We start from the raw sequence: 22270 nt of genomic DNA, 5'->3' as shown, positions 1-22270 counted from the left end.
ATATGAACTCAATTGCGAGTTATAGAGTCAGAATTGCGAGATATAGAGTCAGAATTGCGAGATATGAACTCAATTGCGAGTTATAGAGTCAGAATTGCGAGATATGAATTCAATTGCGAGTTATAGAGTCAGAATTGTGAGATATGAACTCAATTGCGAGTTATAGAGTCAGAATTGCGAGATAGGAATTCAATTGCGAGTTATAGAGTCAGAATTGCGAGATATAAACTCAATTGCGAGTTATAGAGTCAGAATTGCGTGATATGAACTCAATTGCGAGTTATAGAGTCAGAATTGCGAGATATGAACTCAATTGCGAGTTAAAGAGTCAGAATTGTAAGATATGAACTCAATTGCGAGTTAGAGTCAGAATTGCAAGATATGAACTCAATTGCGAGTTATAGAGTCAGAATTGCGTGATATGAACTCAATTGCGAGTTATAGAGTCAGAATTGCAAGATATGAACTCAATTGCAAGTTAAAGAGTCAGAATTGTAAGATATGAACTCAACTGCGAGTTATAGAGTCAGAATTGCAAGATATGAACTCAATTGCGAGTTATAGAGTCAGAATTGCGTGATATGAACTCAATTGCGAGTTATAGAGTCAGAATTGCAAGATATGAACTCAATTGCGAGTTATAGAGTCAGAATTGCAAGATATGAACTCAATTGCGAGTTATAGAGTCAGAATTGCGAGATATGAACTCAATTGCGAGTTAGAGTCAGAATTGCGTGATATGAACTCAATTGCGAGTTAAAGAGTCAGAATTGTAAGATATGAACTCAATTGCGAGTTTTAGAGTCCGAATTGAGTTTATATCTCGCAATTCTGAGAAAAGAAGTCACAATTACCTTTTTTATTTTTTATTTAGTGGTGGAAACAAACTTTCAAAGATATGACCCACGAATGTGTAAGCAGGAAAAAAGCACATGGATTCTGATTTTCTCAGATCTGTTTCAGGCCCCATTCATTGGTGGAAATACGTTCATTTGCATCTGCCATGTAAGCGGGCAGATAGGATATTCCCCTGTCAATGTGAATCGTACGTCATTGATAATGTTTTCATGTGGACTGACAAAACCTGTGCATCTTGAATTTCCGAGATCGCCAGCCCATCAGAGCGGAGTTTGGGAGTTAGGAAAATCCCTAGCTATTTTTGTTTGAGTATGCATCATGTTGTCCATTAATGGTCTGTGATGGCATTTCAGGATAACACTAAAAACAGTCCAACTGTGACTCTTATTCATAAGATTTAAACTCAGTAAATTCATTAAAAATTTCTTGCACCACTATTTATAATTGTATATACATGAGGAGCCTAATTTACACAATAGGTGATGAAAAGGCACAATATGTTTTTCCTGCACCAAAGTGGTGCAACTGTTTAGTGAATTCACCCCTCAGACTTCTTTGTCCATATCCTTTAACATTTTAATACTGAAAGTCACCAAAAGCAGAACCGTAATAATGACACAGACACTGCATCCACGATCAGACCGAGGTGCGTTACCTGCTAGCATGCCGCCTCTTTGAGGAGATGTGATGCTGTTGGGTGTGGAGATCACTCCTCCAAACAGCGCCTGCTCCGCGTTGATGAGGGGCTGGGTGCCGCGCCTGGTACCGTCCACCGGCGGACTTCGGTTGGGCGTGAAGGATGACTGGTTAGGACTAGAGTGGTGTCCTCCGGTGCCATCGTCCAGACTCCGGGAGCGCTGGCCGAGCTCTTTGGGTTTACTCTTGGCTCCGCCCATGGCCTAGGCCTGAAAAGAGACAGTTTAATATGTCATTCAGCTCATGCTTTTACCACATACACCTTGCAGTACACTTAATACTACAGTAATGTAAATTAGCTTATAAAAAATTTTTCAAAACAGAAATTACGTCACTTGAAGCAGCCCACGCATAATAGCCTAGATTTTTAACCACTACACACAGGGTTTCATGTTGGACTTTTGACACGCGCTATATATATATTTTATATATATATATTGTTCAGAAAAATAACTTTCACCCAATTTGTAAGAATAAAACACTTCAAACGAATATTTGACCCCCTCTTTTTCCAGCTGTCGCTAGAGACCGGCCTGTTTTCATGATTTATGCATGAACTTCGTGAATTATTAAGCAACTATGCATGCAAGCAATATTCTGTTATTCCTTAAGTAACACAAATAAACAGTGATACCGGTGCGCTGAAATATCTTTATACAGAGAGAGATATTCAGTATTAAACCACAATCTCATTACTGCATATGAAAGTGACACTCTTCAACCAATATATTAAAATTCAGGTCATTTTAATGAACTAGATTTTCTTAAAAAATAAAATGGTGTTGGTGGCTGAGCCTGCAAAACTCACTGCCATGAAGCTAGGCTGGTTGCCAGGTCGTTGCTATATGGTTGCTAGGGTGTTCTGGATAGTTTCAAAATGTGTTTTCAGAAGAAATGTGAATCAATGAGAGAGAAAAAATGGTCAGGCCTTGATTTTATTCATCACAATTTGGTGATTGGACCTTGAAAATTGAGATGTTTCAGATGAAGAGTAGCCTAAATTATAGATTTTGATTAAATATAACGAAGACTATTTTTTAATGCACTGATGAGTCTCAATACCACCAGGAATATTAAAAAGTAGGCTGCAAAACGTACTTCTATGCTTGCCATTAGGGGTTCAGCTTAAGCAAGCAGCTCTAATAAAATGTCAGAGATTCCTAAAAGCAAGTAAAAAAAAAAAGAAAAAAGAAAGAATTCCTGGCATGTGAATGTCATTTTACACAGAAACATTTGATCAAACTGAAACATTACAGAAACCAAGTGGCCGCAGTTTGTGTGACCCACGGGAGCCTGAGGTTGCGTTTAGTGCACTTTAACCTCACTTTAGCCGAGTACAGGAGCGCTCAGCTGTTTCCTCTCACATACCAGTGACAGCCGCTGCAATACGATCCTCCCAGACCCCCAACACACACACACACATTCTTCCACATGTCATATACTGTCTGTCTGCCAGCACAGACGCACACATTCTTTGAGGGACGGACAGAGATGCTTTCCCATCCACCCACACAAACCTCACTACACACACACTGCTTTACAGTCCTCAGCTCTCTGTAAACGCTCCTCGCCCGTCCAGAACAAGCCCCCGCTTGCCCATGGGATGATAAATTCTCCACAAGGAAAGTCTCTTTTCCTAGAAACCCCGGAGGACTGGCAGCTCATGGCGAAGAGTCTCTTAGAGGAGCTGTTACAGGCCCGGTGGAGTGGAACTAATCTCAGCTGAGCAGTGTGAATGCGGGGTCAGGGAGCGGCCGAGGGCCCTGGAGCCCCGCAGGAGCGGTGCCGTCGCAGAGGAGCTTTCACTAGAGACCTGCGCGCTTCAGGTTCACCGGCAGTGCCATGAACCGTACAGTCACAAGACTGGAGTTATGAGGAGAGTGTGCAGATATGTGCTCTATACCATTAATGACCTGCACTGACCGTGAAATTAGAGGAAAATCATGTTATTTTTTAATGACGGAAGGCCTGTCCACATCGATTCTAATGCAACTATATGACAAAATACTGTATACAGTATTTACAAACAAAAAAAATTGCATTTTCTTCACTCCTTGAAAAAATGCATCCGAAAGAATTGTTCAGCATCAAAACGAAACAAAGAGAAAAACAAATTACAGACTGGAATTACAAAAACAAAAGAGAAGCAAACCATAATAACAATAGAAAAGACTGAAACGAAAACAAAACAAAAAACTAAGACACTGAATAAAAACAAAAACCAAAATAAACTAAAAGATGAAAAAAAACCCCCACAAAATATATAAAAAGAAAACTACACAACAAAAAGAACACACAAAACAAAATAAAAAGAAAAGAAACTAAAAAGAAAGAAAAAGGAAAAACAACCTTTAAAAAAAAAAAAACCAGCCAAAATACAACATATAATAAAAAATACAAAAATACAAAAAAGCAACAAAAAACTAAAAGGAAAAACAACTAAATTAAGATAATGAAATAAAAGATAAATATATAAATAGATAAAAAATAAAGATAAATAAAAATAAACAAAGATAAAAAAATATATATATATAAAATAAAGATAAATAAATAAATATAGATAAATAAAGATAGATAAAGATACAAATAAATAAAGATAGATACATTAAAATAAAAATAAAATAAATAAATATATAAATAAATAAAGATAAAAATAAAAAGATCAAATAAATAAATGAAGATAAACATAAATACCCACCTACCTAAGATGTAATAATAACATTTTACATCTGTCAGATTGGGTCAGACAGACTTAATGTGAATGTTCATAAAGATTTCATTCAATTATTTGTTCTTGTCGTCAATAAATCTTTAATATATCTGATAGTTTTGCTTTAAAAACATCCTTTTTTATAAACTACTATTCCTGCAAAAGTTAGAAAAAGCTTGCAGTGTATGATAGTTTTGTGTCCCAGCGAAAAATTGTTTAAGAAAACTGAAAGAGCGGGAAACAACAGCTCATTAGTATGTCCTCAACCATATGGGCTCCAGATTACATAAATGCTTCATTTCTGGGTGCTACTGTCCCCGTGTATACCATTCAGTATCAAGGGAAAAGTAACATCCTGCAACTACAAGAATGTCTAGTTAGTCTAATTAATGGAGCTCTAACTAAATATCAGGGTGAATTTACACGTTTGACAACACTAAACCACAATGAGATGAATCAGGGTGAACTCTGGGTAATCAAAGAGCAACTCATGCCTCACTAATGTCCAGCCACAATAAAAACTGTCATTAAAAGCAAAGGCCCAGTCATTACATTAAAGGGAAATCTAATTTGCCACGCGAGGTGTGATTGTTTGGCTCCGATTGATCCATGACAACAGCCGCAGTCGTGTCCGGGAACGACCTTATTGAGGTTTGGATTCTGATGAAAGATCATCGGAAGAAGGATTCTGACATTACGTAAAGCATCACTGATCTATGGTAAACAACAACTGGAAACAGGACGTTCATTCATTGAATTCATGCTGTGTTGAGTCAGTGGCTTATGAAGTCTGGCTGACAGATAATGTCATTATGCATCATTGAAAGGGTTATTTGAACAATAAAACAGCGCATTAATGAAACTGAAAGGTTATTAAAAGTATATTTTGTATGAATAACGAATAATGCATGCCAAGGCATTGCTTTAAGGTTGCTAGGGAGTTCTAGTGGTTACTTACTGGTCCATGTGGGGAAAAAGCTCAACCATTAGTCTGAATGCTTAGAAAAGTAATAAAGTATAATTATTATTCATAAACCAAGCAATTTTGGTAGTAAAGTTTGACTCCGCAACATCAATTCCAAAAAACAGCATCCAAATTTTTGATAAATATTTGAAAAATGAGCAGACAGGCTTTCTGCTGGAGATTGCTTAAGCCTCAAATATATCTTGAATAATTGTAAATCTGAGATTAGACCAGGGAATCATCCAGTTTAATCCACACACAAATTAGGACCTGATTTCTATCCCACTGCGCCCAGGACAGGACGTTTGATTTCTGTGGCACACCAATTAAAGGACTGGATAAAACAAACTCCCATTTAACTTCGCCTCTGGCAAACTAAACCACATCTCAAATGAACTGGTTAGCTGTATGTGACAGCGTTGGGTTTTGGTGCTTTAATTGGTGACTATGGTGGTCCCACAACTAAAATGAGAAAAATCCCCTGATATAGCATGGGTTTAAAAAAAACAAAAACTAAAAAAAAAAACAAAGTTGCGTGTTCAACCTTGAATAAGCGCCGGATGAAATCTCTCACAATTTGAGATGAAACATAAATTATTAAAGGCACAGTACATTCACCCTCTGGTACTGTTCAAGTGTTGGTCAAAAATGACCAAACTTTTTTTATTATTATTATTATTATTATTATTTCAATGAAATGATTGTACTGTATTTTAGTTTGATAATGTTTTTTTATTTAATATTTTGTATTTTTAGGGGATTTTAATGGTATTAAATTATATTTATGCAGTAGTTATAATGCTTTTTTTTTTTCACTTTTTCAGCACAGACCTGAAAATGAAATGTCCAACTTAAACTGTCAGAAATCTTGAATGCAGATTTAAGTTTAGTCTCTTTTTAAAGACAACACTTGGCAGATTATTGCTGAAGTGAAAAAAAGTTAAAAATGAACTAAAATTTTACATCAATTTTTGTATGAAATATAAAATTAAATATAAATAAATACTCTAAAACTGTGAGAAAATCAAAGCCATAAATCTAAACAAGCCGTGTTCCAAATTTGAGGTTGATCTCTCAAAAAATGAGCTTTCAGTAAGAATTTGTTTGTGTGCAGTACCAAATGTTTCCACTAAATGAAATTTGTCTCCCGTTCATTTCCAATGCAGTCATTTTTGACCACGAACACTATTTTCACTATTTTTTTCAGGACCATTTAAGCTTTTCGAATAATGTCCATGATTTTTTAGTGTGTTCACACAGCAAATATCAAAACCTTTCCCAAGTTTCGTACCATTCCAATGAAGTAAAAAATGCAAAACGTAAAATTCTTTGGTGAAAATGTGACCCAACAGCATCAGAGGGTTAATACATACATTCATACTATATATTAACAATTTCCGTCAGATATTTGTGGGTGTACAAATACAGAACATGCCCTAAAACAGTCCCTAACATGGGAACAAAACTTAAATCACACACTCCATGGCTAGCTCTCAACTGTGAGTGGGGAAAGTCTCATGTCACATGTGGAAACAGGGTGAGAGGCTGTTATCTAACAGCTGAGGAGATTCCGACAGATCGGATGAACCGGAGACGCCCCATCCCCCTCAGCGTTACGGAGACAGGCTCTGATTTCTAAGGGAAGGCAGAGGATTGATTCTTGAGCGGTGTGAGAGACAGATGGCTCAGAGTGGAGTACAGCTAGCAGAGGGGGTCAGTATGTGGGGGTGGAGGGTCGATATTCTCCCTCCGGCCTTGTCTGCACACTGAAGATCAGCTGGGGTGTTTAGCCTAGCCCACTTCAACCGGGGCTGGCTGGTACACGTACATACTGTACAGTTATGCACAACCAAAAACACGTCCAAAGAAGTCTACATGCCTGGACGTGTGCTTCACAAACACACACACACACACACACACACACACACACAACACACACACACACACACACACACACACACACACACACACACACACACACACACACACACACACATCATGGGCTATACCTTTAGAAAGAAAAAACAATGACTTCCTCTTGTTTTCCATACTCAAATATATTGTAAATATCATTTTTTGGACTGTTGATTCTAAAGTGGTGGGTCATGATTAAAGGGGACCTATTATGCCCCTTTTCACAAGATGTAATATAAGTCTCTGGTGTCCCCAGAATGTGTCTGTGAAGTTTCAGTTCAAAATCCCCCACAGATCATTTATTATAGCTTGTCAGATTTGCCCCTAAAGTTTTTGTGTGTGTCCCTTTAAATGCAAATGAGCTGCTGCTCCCGGCCCCCTTTCAAGAAGAGGGCGGAGCTTTAACAGCTCAACAACAACAAAGCTGGAGAATCTCACACAGCCAAAATTAGGATTGTCAGTAATGATGTTCAGCCTTACATTGTTCAAACCGGAGTCGACACTGATGGAGAGACTCAGGAAGAAGTTACAACCCATTATAGCACTTAAACATGATATGTCCCTTTAAATGAATAAATATTCATTACAAGGGAGATATACATACACATACGCTTTCTTGTTCATATGACTGAAAAATAATAATAATAAGATATATATATAAATTGTATCTTCCTGATTATTGTTACCTATTATTTTTCAGTCATATGAACAAGAAAGCTCAAGTGAGCTCAGCTGGGGATCCTACAGTTGGATAAAACAAAAGCGTCCATTGTTCTCAACCCATCAAGCCTTGCAATCTGGAGTGTGTGATACTGCAACTATTCACTCGACTGTTGCTATGCAGCCAGTGATTATTCCTCTTTTTAAGGTCCTATCTGACAAATCAGAACCAAAACCATAACTAAATTACACAAAAGCATGCATATACTGCAAAACACCTGCAGAAACATGAAACGTCACACACATTCCCACACATTCAGACTGGGTTAGCCGTCAGCGAACGTGTGAACATTCTCGCCTGGACCTCCTGAGGATGAGAAAAACACCTGCAGACAGCGAGAGCGGGAGAGTCCAACCCGTGATGAAAGGCTTCGGATTCGCTTAATTATGCAGGAGGAAAGCCAGAGGATCATGAATCCCACATACTTCCCAGGGGATTGAGCAAAACAGGAATTACAACTCAGTTTTTTTCTGTTGACACATCTTTTTCCATCTTATTCTCCTTTCTTTTATCGGATGAAGTGTTTTTGCTTGAACTCTTAATCTGTCTGCGGAGGTTGTGATTTGTGATGTAACAGAGTGAAGCGTGATAAAAACCTGTTCACATAATAATTTGGACAAAAATAACTAAAAGCACTGGATTTCCTATTTATTGTGATTCACTGCATCATAATGCTATTTAGTTTTTATAGTGTAAACTAGTGTAATACTAAAATGTAGTCATAGCAATGGAATATTGAATAACAAATCACGAAATGGAAATGAAGGTCTCAACTTTCTACACCACAATGCTGTTATTTTACCTTCACAACATTTAACGCAAGCGGTATTTTCTCCCCTTTCCCATCAATGTCGAGCCAACAGGTGCCAGACGGCCAAAGATATCCATCTTGTTATTCCTGCATTTGCATGGTCAACATCAAACGTTTCATTAACAGTGGATAAGCTCCTTTGGTACGAGTTACAGCAGCATCTAAGCCAGAGAAAACATGTGGATGAAAGTGTTTAATTCACTTGCCGAGAAAAGTCGAACTGGAAAAGCACCTGAAACCACACTAGGGCAGAGCAGCAGTGCTGTGAGAGGGAAATAAAAACCGCTCCAGTTTAGCTGCTGAGGTTTTGTCACGTTATGCAGCGTTTTCCGAGGTCTCACGGCCACATCATACGATCAGCCTTTTTATACACCGTGATCAATGTATGTGCTATACTAGAACCAAATTAAATAAAATAGTTTCTCTCGTCACACTTACAGTAAATATGATGCTGCAAATTTTGTTCAGCTTCATACCCTAATTGTGACTCATTTAGCTGTTCATTCATTCAACAAAGTCTTAAAGTAAATCTTAGTGCCAGAAGAATATGACTGATTAAAAATGATTGTCTTTTATGCTCACCAAGGCTGCATTTATTTGATTAAAGGTGCCGTAGAACGTCTTTTTAAAAGATGTAATATAAGTCTAAGGTGTCCCCTGAATGTGTCTGTGAAGTTTCAGCTCAAAATACCCCATAGATTTTTTTTATTAATTTTTTTAACTGCCTATTTTGGGGCATCATTAAATATGAGCCAATTTAGGCTGCAGCCCCTTTAAACGCTCACGCTCCCCGCCCCCGGAGCTCGCGCTTGCCTTAAACAGCATAAACAAAGTTCACACAGCTAATATAACCCTCAAAATGGATCTTTACAAAGTGTTCGTCATGCAACGTCTAATCGCGTAAGTATGGTATTTATTTGGATGTTTTCATTTGATTCTGAATGAGTTTGAGGCTGTGCTCAGTGGCTAAAGCTAACATTACACACTGTTGGAGAGATTTACAAAGAATGAAGATGTTTATGAATTGTACAGACTGCAAGTGTTTAAAAATGAAAATAGCGACGGCTCTTGTCTCTGTGAATACAGTAAGAAACGATGGTAACTTTAACCACATTTAACAGTACATTAGCAACATGCTAACGAAACATTTAGATAATTAGACATTAGACAATTTACAAATATCACTAAAAATATCATGTAATCATGGATCATGTCAGTTATTATCGCTCCATCTGCCATTTTTCGCTATTGTCCTTGCTTGCTTACCTAGTCTGATGATTCAGCTGTGCACAGATCCAGACGTCCTGCCACTGTCTAATGCTTGAACATGAGCTGGCATATGCAAATATTGGGGGCGTACATATTAATGATCCCGACTGTTATGTAAAGGTCGGTGTTATGTTGAGATTCGCCTGTTCTTCAGAGGTCTTTTAAACAAATGAGATTTATATAAGAAGGAGGAAACAATGATGTTTGAGACTCACTGTATGTCATTTCCATGTACTGAACTCTTGTTATTTAACTATGCCAAGATAAATTCAATTTTTAATTCTAGGGCACCTTAAATAATACAGAAAAAAAAAACTGTAATGTTGTGAAAAAAAATTACAATTTAATTTCTGTTTTATTGCATTAATATATTTATTTGTTGAACATTTCTGCTTAATATTTTTGTGGAAACTAACTTGTTACAGTATTCTTTAAAGAACAGAATTTTTAAAAGAACAGCATTTATTTGAAATAGAAATCTTTTTTAACATTACAAATGTCTTTTGATCAATTTAATGCATCCTTAGAACTGAACTGAACACACACACACTCACATACACACAAACACACACACACACGTGTGACTGATCTGTACAACACAACACACATAATCGTACTCACTTCACACACTCATGATTCAGTACCACTCAAACTACATCACTTCATTACCATAAACTGTTTATATGCCGTTTTTGCACATCTTCCTGGACTGTTGCTGTTTGCTTTTTTGTACAATATTTTGTTTACATTTTTGCTACTGTTCACTTCATCTCATTATAACAGGTTTACTGGCGGAGCTATTTTGTGTTTTGTGTATTGTCCTGTGTTGCCTTGCACTGTCTTGTGTTGTCTTTGTACTGTTTTGCAACAGGTTGCACACATGCACTTTATGTGGCAAGGACACTTACTTAGTCCTTGGCCCTGTGTTTTTTTTTTTCTGCTTCTGTTGTTTTACGTTGTTTTATGTTGCATCAGGGTTCTGGAGGAACGTTGTTTCATTTCACTGTGTACTGCGTCAGCTATATATGGTTGAAATGACAATAAAAACTTCTTGACTTGACTCTTGACTCCTTACTGAATAAAAGTAAAAAAAAATGTAAAACTAAATGGTAGTGAAACTATGATGTTTGGCTCAGCAATGAAATAATACAGTTTTAAAAATATCAACCACACGTGTGTATGCAGTACAAATATATGACCCTGGACCACAAAACCAGTCATAAGGGTCAATTTTTTGAAATTGAGATTTACACATCATCTGAATAAATAAGCTTTCCATTGATGTATGGTTTGTTAGGACAATATTTGGCCGAAAATCTGGAATCTGAGGGTGCAAAAAAAAAAAAAAAAAAAAATACTGAGAAAATTGCCTTTAAAGTTGTCCAAATTAAGTCCTTAGCAATGCATATACACTCACAAAAATACATTTTTGATATATTTATGGAAGGAAATTTTCAAAATATCTTCATGGAACACTTAATATCCTAATAATTTTTGGCATAAAAGAAAAATCGATAATTTTAACTCATACAATGTATTGTTGGCCATTGCTACAAATATACACGAGGGACTTATGACTGGTTTTGTGGTCCTGGGGCCGTATTCACAAAACATCTTAAGGTTAAAAGTAACTCCTAACTTGCCGATTTAGGAGAAACAAAAAATAATGGGCGTGTCAGTCCTAATTTTAGGAGTCCAATCTACAATGAGATGCCCAAATAAATAAATATTGTCTGATTACTTGTGCCAGTGGTTGGTTATATATATATATATATATATATTTTAACTGTATATACTTGTTAACTGTATATACTAGTTTTATTAGTGACACTTAGCCTACATTTTAAAACCTTTATGGCAACAATTTATTTTGACTATGGCAACATTTTTATTAAAAAATATTTATTTGAATAGGGCAACATTTGTTTTTTAAAACCTTTATTTTAATGTGGAAACATGACACATCATTCTACAATGTTTCTATGATTAAATCGCTGACTCCTCCCCCATCAGCCAATCACTGTGTGTTTACTCCATAGCAACGAGGTCAACCCCGCCCTTACTCTTAGCTTAAGACTTCAGTCGATTCCTTAGTAAAAGTTTGTCTCAGCAGCTTTGTGAATAGGTTTTAAGAGAAAACTCTTAGCTAAGAACTTTTACTACTATTTAGGAGAACTCTTAGTGGTAAGAAAATGTTTTGTGAATACGGCCCCAGGGCCACGTATAAAATGTACTCTGATATGTCAACATATGTGGACAAAGATTTGGAGTTTGGGTGTATTTTATATTAATATGCTTACTATATTTACTTGAATGGAAGTTGGATGCTTTTCCACGTTATACAGCATACCAAATCGAGCTCTAATCCTAACGCTTGTTCTGGAGAGAGATTATCAACATTCACTCTGTAATCACTATGCCATGATTCCATCTGCGACTCGAATCCAACTCAGACACAAATTCCAAGACAGGACTGTAGATATTACAAGACAAGCAGTCTGAATTGTGATGCTTTTCCAGTGTTGCTAATTGAAGTGCCATTATCATGATCTCTCAATAGTCAGTTTTCTCTTTCAGGTAATCGGTCATGGTGGAGTTTGAAGAGTCTTCTGAATAAGTTCATTGAGGTTGACATGTTTACAGCTAGCTGTGAAAATAATAACACATCAAGTAACTCTATGACCCACTTCAGTACAGATGTTTCTGTCCACCACAGTAAAGCAACATTAACCACAATTCAACTCACTGACAAAGACAACACCCATTTTTTTTCCAGACAACCAAGCCTTTAGGTCAGCCAGACAGGCAACAAGAGAATATGAAGATTTCTTTGACTTTTCAGGAGCAAATAAATCTGTCATCCAGCAGTGAAAAGACACATCATGTTTCCTGAGTATTGAGTCCAGAGGAAGCTTATGAAGAGAATAACATAGGGCCAAGTACTGAGCTTTGAGGGACCCCACACATAAGTGGGTCTGAACTTGAGGAAAAACTTCCCCACACACACACACACACACACACACACACAGTATTGCTTGTCCTACTTTCCTCCAAAAATTCAGTGTAGTATCGGTCGCCGTGATTTTCTTAAGTAATTCGTCTTTTGTTGATCCTGGAACGACATTCACGTCCAAAAACATAGCCCTAACCCCATCTCTACCCCTAAACCTAACCCTACCATAACTTATCCATAAAATCATAGAAAAATGATAGGTGAATAAAAAGGTGTAGAAGCACCTAACCCTTGTTGAAAGCCTAAACGTAACATTAAAGGTGCCATCGAATTGAAAATTGAATTTACCTCAGCATAGTTGAATAACAAGAGTTCAGTACATGGAAATGACATACAGTGAGTCTCAAACCCCATTGTTTCCTCTCTCTTATATAAATCTCATTTGTTTAAAAGACCTCTGAAGAACAGGCGAATCTCAACATAACACCGACTGTTACGTAACAGTCGGGATCATTAATATGTACGCCCCCAATATTTGCATATGCCAGCTCATGTTCAAGGCATTAGACAAGGGCAGCCAGTATTAACGTCTGGATCTGTGTACAGCTGAATCAACAGACTAGGTAAGCAAGCAAGGACAACAACAAAAAATGGCAGATGGAGCAATAATAACTGACATGATCCATGATTACACAATATTTTTAGTGATATTTGTAAATTGTCTTTCTAAATGTTTCGTTAGCATGTTGCTAATGTACTGTTAAATGTGGTTAAAGTTACCATCGTTTCTTACTGTATTCATGGAGACAAGAGCCGTCGTTATTTTCATTATTAAACACTTGCAGTCTGTATATTTCATAAACACAACTTCATTCTTTATAAATCTCTCTAACAGTGTAGCATTAGCCGTTAGCCACGGAGCACTATCAAACTCATTCAGAATCAAATGTAAACATCCAAATAAATACCATACTTACGCGATTAGACGTGCTGCATGACGAACACTTTGTAAAGATCCATTTTGAGGGTTATATTAGCTGTGTGAACTTTGTTTATGCAATGATAGAGTCAAGAGCTTGCGAGGGGGCGGAGAGCGTGAGCAATTAAAGGGGCCGCAGCCTGAATCGGTGCATATTTAAGGATGCCTCAAAATAGTCAGGTAAAAAAATTAATTAAAAAAAATCTATGGGGTATTTTGAGCTGAAACTTCACAGACACATTCAGGGGACACCTTAGACTTATATTACATCTTGTAAAAAAAAATGTTCGATGGCACCTTTAACTGTAAACCTATCCCTCAAATCTGATTGGTTGATTGGAATGTTGTTCCAGGACCAACAAGGATGTAAAAAGCATTCACAGAGAAGATACAGCTCAGGCTCCATGTTTACATAACTCCCCTCTTCTTTAAGCATGCTTCCCTGTTACTGACAGTTCAGTAAATCATTACACAGGGTTTACAATGCTGCATGTGCACTACCTGCATAAACCTCATCACGACTCCCTCAAAAACAAAAGAATATTTCACGGATGATCCTGACATATTAAGCAATATTTATCAACAGGAAGTCAAAAAGCTAGTTTCATCTGAAGAGCTCTGAACGTAAACACACCCCACACAAGATCTGACTCCTAGACTCGTCCGGTCAGCGAGAAACACTGAGGCGGGAGGCGCTCGAGTCAATATTTACTCCATCTGAAGGGACCAGGTCAAGGATTGCCATGGAAGTGATTATTCGAATTCCAGGAGTGTCTGAGCAGATGAACGGGAAGACGAGGGTCTTTGTGAGAGGTGGAAGGATCACGGCAAACAGCCAGACGATCAGATAAGAATTCAGACCGTCTGTCTGGTCGGGCTGCTTTTCAACACTGGGTCGGTATTAACGTTCCCTTGAGTAATCATGACACAAATGAATCGGCCTGTCTACAGCTAGTAGGTTAGCATAACCATAATCCATAAAAACTCCACATACACTTAGCCATGGTGCTCATATGGGATCAAATTCAGGTAATAATACACTTCAATTAAGTGCATGGATGCACAATATATCAGAAAAAAAAATGAAAATTCTGTAATCACGTACTCACATGTGCCAAACCTCCATGAGTGCCTTTGTTCTGTGCAACATAAAAGGGTTTTTGAAAAAAAAACTCTATAAAAATAAATGTTGTTTGGACCCCATTGTTCAAGATATTTTCTTTTGTGTTCCTCAGAAGAAAGTCATAGAGATTTTTTTTTTTTTTTTTTTTGGCTGAACTATGCCTTTAAAAACTAATTTTATAACACTGTTAAATGCAATATTTAGCTAATCTTAAAAGAATATCCATTTTTAATGCTGTGACACCCAAATCAGTGTTGTTATAGGTAACTAAAACTGTTAACAATCATTTCTGTCAATTGAATTATAGCTGGAATAAAATAAACTATAAACATATTAGATGAAAAAAATTGAACTTACACAGAAATGATTAGACTGTCCTCCAAAAAACGACCCTATAGGTCGTTTTTCAAGCACCTTATTACGACCTATATTTACGTTTTGAAGTTATGCGCCCTCTAGCGGGCGTAAAAATAATGACGTATGACTGGCATTACCAATCAAAATGCGTGTTCATTTAAATGCAATGTGCAAAACTATTTTTTTTATTAACGACTATACCCACTCCCATCCCTAAACCCAATCTTAGTGATTTATAGTGCATATACTCTACATGAGCACATGCGTTCCCTGGGATCGAACCCACGATCGCATGATCACATATTGCATATTGTTATTGCAATGCTCTGCCAATTGAACTACGCAAAACCCGGAATATAACGCAGATAAAAGGGAACAATGCATTAAAATGAAAGTGTCCTGTTGTTGAAAGGGGCGCAATTTTAGCAAACGCTCCTATGGGTCGTATTTCAGGGAAGTGACAAACGACCTATATGGTCGTATTGGTTGGAGAACATGTTGGAAATTATATATGTAATATAAATGAAATAAAGTAGTACTGAAGTACTAAAACTGAAATAAAAATCAATTAAACCTATATAGAACAAAAAATATCTAAAAAAGGACAAAAGCGCAATAAAATGACCAAAAATGTAACTAAAAATACAAAAATAAAAGCTAATTCAAAATATTAATAAATAGCTACTATGATAGTATAAAAATTTTGGGTGGAGCAATACATCGATTCTCGATTTGCGATACAATGAATCTGGATCGATCCTGATATTTTCTCGCTTGAATCAATTCTGAGCTTAGTTTTTAATAGCAGATGGCGCTCTAGACTAGTTTTTAACCAGAATCGATTCGAGAGAGGATTGCAATACATTCTGAAAATATCAGAATTGTTCCAGATTCGCAAATCGATAATCTATGTATTGTCCCAGCACTAATATAAATAACACTAAAATAACACTGACGAAATCCAGCCATTTATCACTTACTGAAAAAAGAATTAGCTATCGGTTTATCGGTCAGAATTTATTATATACATCTTGTATACCTAATAAAATGCCTTAAAATATCAAAAATAACGAAAATTTTTCCCATTTTCTGAAGAAAACATATGTGGTCCTTGCATTTGCGAACCTTTCTCCTACTCTCCAAATTGCGGAAGTAATGACTGTTTTCATACAGGTTTCCTAAACCTGTCTCATCTTATTAATGTACACTTATTATAGTTCACACTGTCCACATTAGACTGGGACATGGCAAAGTATTTAAACAGAGAAAAAAAATGACATGCTTCAAAAGCATGCCTGTACCTATTTCCAAAAACCTGTTATCACCCCTTAATCGGCTGCCAGCACACATGAAATCATTTAAGGCTGAGCGGAAGATATCTGGGCCACTCACTGTGAGGAGCGGAAGCTTCTCTCTCGAGCGTGTCTGTAATCAGCCACGTGCGTCAGATCAAGCATGCGGCTTATATTTTACATGCTGAAGCCAGCGCCAGCACGAATGTATTAATACATTTGCAAGTAAATGAATCAGAGTTTCTGTCGCTCATGTCCTCACTACATTACATCCGAAAGTGTTCGGTCCCTCCCTAAACCTAAAGCCGTGAAACAACTCTCTGCATAGAGGAATCAATCCATATGGGTATGGCAAGCCGTTTTGACTTTTATTCATTCTCAGGATATGAATTCTTGATATCAACAATTCAATTTTCACTAGTTAAAATGCTCATTTTTGATATCAAGAATTATATTTCCACTAGTAAAAACTAGAATTCTTGATATCTGTAATTGTATTTTCACTAGTGAAATGTCACCATGGGCTGCCATTCAAATTCAATTGTTGATATCAAGAACTGATTTCTTACTAGTTGAAATTCCAATTTCACATATCAGAAATACAATTCTTACTAGTAAAAATAATAATTTTTGATATCAATAATTTAGTTGTCACTAGTTGAAATGTCAGTTCTTGATATCAAAAATTGAATTGGTACTAGTAAAAATGTTAATTTTTGATATCAATAATTTGATTGTCACTAGTGACAATGTTAGTTTCTGATATCATGAATGTGATTGTTGCTAGTAAGAAAGCCATTTTAGATATCTGAAATTATATTGATATCAGAAATACATTTTCAGATATCAAAAATGAACATTTTTACTAGTAGCAATTCAATTGTTGATATCAAGAACTGACATTTCAACTAGTGACAATTGAATTCTTGATATCAAAAATTTGCATTTTACTAGTAGCAATGTAATTATTGATATCAAAAATTACGATTTTTACTAGTAAGATATCAACAATTGAATTTGAATGGCAGTCTATGGTGACATTTCAATAGTGAAAATACAATTACAGATATCAATGGAAATTCAAATGTTGATGTCAAGAATTAACATTGTTACTAGTGGAAATGTAATTCCTGATATCAACAATTGAATTGTTGATATCAAGAATTCATATCCTGAGATGTGAATAAAAGTCAAAACGGCTTGCCATATATGGGATGTAATTTGTCCGGTATTCTAACACAACATCAGCTAAGAGTATTTATTGCATCTGAATCAGCTTCACAAGCAAGTGTCAATCTTAAAAATTACAGATTAGAAAGGGAAACAAATTGCAAAGCTAAACTGATATGTGTGTAATGCTGTGTGACACTTTAATATGACATTCAAAATGATTTTATTTTCTACAACAGATGCAATGAAGCCATAAATCAGTAGGTCATAATAAAAGTAACTCAATTTTACTATATTTTTTATACACATACATAGCTGCAGGCAAACACTGTGACTGTAGCATTTGTTTCTGGTTTACAGTGTGATCATTTGTCACCTGCTACTGGTTTATTTAAATCTCAAAAGCACATGTGGAATAAAGAAAATGGGAGTGCCTCTTATTTTCTTCTGCTGAATTTAGCAACCTATGCATTCACAAACCTTTTTGAGAATGAATGATGTTATTTCACTGATCTGGTTGAATAACATGTATCTCCAGTGCTAAAAGCTATGTTTCCCTGATCAAATCAAGGGTTAAAAAGGAAAACATTGCATGGAGGTAAATCCAATAATCCAGGAAAAACATTTTCATGTTAATTCACAGAATGCCCATGGGCTGTAATCTCTCTTACTAGGGAAAGGATCATTAGATACAAATCATTGCATTACTAACCATACTAGCATTATTATTACTGGGCAGTATGAAAGTATATACTGCGGGACAAAGATACCATTTACATTATATTTGCGAGGCTATCAGTGGGCAGGACTGGGACATGTCCTAAATAAAATAAAGGGGGACCTTTATGCTCCTTTTTATAAGATGTAATATAAATCTCTGGTGTCCCCAGAATGTGTCTGAAGTTTCAGCTCAAAATACCCCACAGATCATTTATTATAGCTTGTCAAATTTGCCCCTATTTGGGTCTGAGCAAAAACACACCGTTTGTGTGTGTGTCCCTTTAAATGCAAATGAGCTGCTGCTCCAGGCCCCCTTTCCAGAAGAGGGCGGAGCTTTAACAGCTCAACAACAACAAAGCTGCAGAATCTCACGCAGCCAAAATGAGGATTGTCAGTAACGGTGTTCAGCCTTACATTGTTCAAACCGGAGTCGACACTGATGTTACAACTCAGGAAGGCATGTCAACAACACCTTTCCTCTTCTCTAAAGCAGCCCAACATGGCCTCACCCCCTTTGTTGTGTGTTCCTGGGGGCGGGGTTTATGTAAATTTTGGTTTCCCAAAAAGGTTTCCCAAACAGACCTGTCCCGAACTCACGCTATTGGTTAAGACAGAAGCTGAATTGTCAAACCACTCAAAAACGATATGAAAATGCTACAGTTTTTATACTCAAATCAAACTATGAACTTTTTCATCTATACACATTAAAAGTAAAGTATATTAACAACAGCAACAGGATTTTAGCAGATCATGGAAACTTAAATAGATGGAATATCTCATATCGCACAATGTTTGTATTAGATAAGACATTGCTCAGGCTGACATTCTGCGGTCTGGAATGTAAATACAGTAGTTACATTTCTAATAGAGGGTGAAAACTGCACATCTGCATGCAAAATCAGAAAACGTCTTCCTGATTGTGCCAACAGCAATCTACATAAGATCACGCACTTTAAACTGCAACATAAAAGACATTCGCTACACTGAATTTAACCTGGTATGCAAATTACAATGTGTCCAGATGAGCCGAGTGTAAAATGTTCTGAAACACCATGTACCTGCCTTTGATTAATGTCCTGCATATCTAGTAAATCTGAGCAGCATTATTGCTGCTTTGCATGAAAGGTGTGGCAGGATTACACATCACATAGGCACATGCATGAATAAACATGGCTTTATCAGCATAGATTCCTCTGCATTGTTACACCGCAATTGGTCATGCATTTTTAAGGTGTCAGTTTAAGACAAGCAGCAATCATGAAAACAACACAACTGCACTAACCATTATTCAGAGGTTCTGAAGTTTGGAAATGGCCCAGATGATTCCTACCAAACTTATCATTCACTTTCCAGCTGTCTTGTTACTAGATGACACGAAAGCGTGGTGGAATTCATGCTGAAAGTAAGAAGCCCGTGTAAAAATAAAACCTGCTTCATAACAAAACCATTTTCTTGGCTACAGAGAGCTCACAAAGAGGTGTTAGTATGTGTGCGCAGTGTAAACATATCACATTCTCTAAACTCTGAGCCAACATATCTTGAGGAGAACTTCATGATAAAGCTCAGTTCTTGGGGGAATCTCACGAAACCTGTAAAGAAATGTCCTGAAGCAAAAACTGAAACTTTAAAAAAATGTTCTTAACTGTTTGAAACATTTTAACTATTCCACCCCCCACGGTATCACGCAATTCTGACTTCATAACTCGCAATTCTGACTTTATATCACGTAATTCTGACTTTATTCCTTGCAATTCTGACTTTATTCCTCGCAATTCTGACTTTATTTCTCGCAATTCTGACTGTATATCTCGCAATTCTGACTTTATATCACGCAATTCCGACTTTATTTCTCAATTCCGACTTTATTTCTCAATTCTGACTGTTTCTCGCAATTCCGACTTTATTTCGCAATTCCGACTTTATTTCGCAATTCCGACTTTATTTCGCAATTCCGACTTTATTTCGCAATTCCGACTTTATTTCGCAATTCCGACTTTATTTCGCAATTCCGACTTTACTTCTCGCAATTCCGACTTTACTTCTCGCAATTCCGACTTTACTTCTCGCAATTCCGACTTTACATCACGCAATTCCGACTTTATTTCTCGCAATTCCGACTTTATTTCTCGCAATTCCGACTTTATATCACGCAATTCTGACTTTATAACTCAATTCTGACTTTATAACTCAATTCTGACTTTATTTCTTGCAATTCTGTCTTTATTTCTCAATTCTGACTTTATTTCTCAATTCTGACTTTATTTCTCGCAATTCTGACTTTATATCACGCAATTCTGACTTTATTTCTCAATTCTGACTATTTCTCGCAATTCCGACTTTATTTCTCAATTCCAACTTTACTTCTCGCAATTCCGACTTTACTTCTCGCAATTCCGACTTTACTTCTCGCAATTCCGACTTTACTTCTCGCAATTCCGACTTTATTTCTCACAAATTCGACTTTATATCACGCAATTCTGACTTTATAACTCAATTCTGACTTTATTTCTTGCAATTCTGTCTTTATTTCTCAATTCTGACTTTATTTCTCAATTCTGACTTTATTTCTCGCAATTCCGACTGTATATCACGCAATTCTGACTTTATATCAAGCAATTCTGACTTTATTTCTCAATTCTGACTTTATTTCTCAATTCTGACTTTATTTCTCAATTCTGACTTTATTACTAGCAATACTAATTTTATAACTCACAATTCTGACTTTATATCTTGCAATTTTGACTTTATTTCTCAATTCTGACTTTATAACTCACATTTCTGACTTTTTAACATGCAATTGTGAGTTTTTATCATTTTATCATATCATTTTATCAAAAAAAGTCAGAATTGCGAGATAAAAAGTCGCAATTATGCATTTTGTATTTTTTATTCAGTGGTGGAAACAAGCTTCCATAGATTCACCTTATAAGGATGTGATGAATTAAAATGACCAGTGAGCCCTGGAAACCAACAAATATGACTCTGCAACGAACAACCATTGTGCCATATGGCTGAAATGCATACCAGTGCCTGTAATTAATAGGCTGGGTTATTGCATTTGCATTCAGCGTTCTTGATCCTACAGCGACGCCAGTGAGTCACGCTCCTACAGTCTCCTGCTGTCATCTGTAAACAATCACACGAGCACGCTTCTTTCCTGCATCTAAATATGGTTATGGTGTGTGTGCAAAGAGCGAGATCTGTGGTCAGGAGTATTAGAGAGAAACAAGGGCGGCTGGGGGATGTGTGTGCGAGAGATACTGTGAGAGAGTGGAGGAGATACATGGATCCTTTGGGGTTTATCTTTCCCCTGAAGATTTCCTTCATGAAAAAAGAAAGAAGCAAAAAAGACGCATCCGTTTCTTTCACAGCCAGACATGTAGCATGTGGACAGAGCTATACTTTCCAAAATTACAGATTACGTTAACACTATCATCCTTTCTCACGTTTTCTCTTTTTCTCCGGTGAAGCCCCCTGGAATGAAGATACCACAGCCGAAGAGAACGAGCTTGCAGATTAAAAATGGAGCATCACATTTATCCGCCGGCACATTACGAGATAAGCGTTACCTCTAAGTCTAAGCCCTTCTAAGGAAGAGGGACTCTTTGATGTGAAACTCGTAGATGACCCTTCTGCATCCTTCTGTTCAGCCAATTTTGTCATGAAGGAAGCATTTCATGAATGTCGGTTTTGACTTAAGGTCAATAGCTTCTGATTTGCTTTAATTCCCAAT

General features: G+C 36.7%; 1 protein-coding gene across 1 annotated transcript in view; it reads right to left on the bottom strand.

The window, feature by feature from the left end:
• The window catches only part of src (v-src avian sarcoma (Schmidt-Ruppin A-2) viral oncogene homolog), a 62520-nt gene that overhangs the window by 25950 nt on the left and 14300 nt on the right, over window positions 1-22270 (bottom strand). The window contains 1 exon segment of the mRNA XM_048179049.1: window positions 1514-1763. Within this exon segment, the coding sequence (XP_048035006.1) occupies window positions 1514-1754 (241 nt within the window). The 5' untranslated portion in view covers window positions 1755-1763.

This window comes from Megalobrama amblycephala, linkage group LG24 (assembly GCF_018812025.1).
Source record: "Megalobrama amblycephala isolate DHTTF-2021 linkage group LG24, ASM1881202v1, whole genome shotgun sequence".
Classification (NCBI taxonomy): domain Eukaryota; kingdom Metazoa; phylum Chordata; class Actinopteri; order Cypriniformes; family Xenocyprididae; genus Megalobrama; species Megalobrama amblycephala.
Note: the sequence above shows the minus strand (reverse complement) of the source record. Positions and strands in the feature narration are given on the sequence as shown.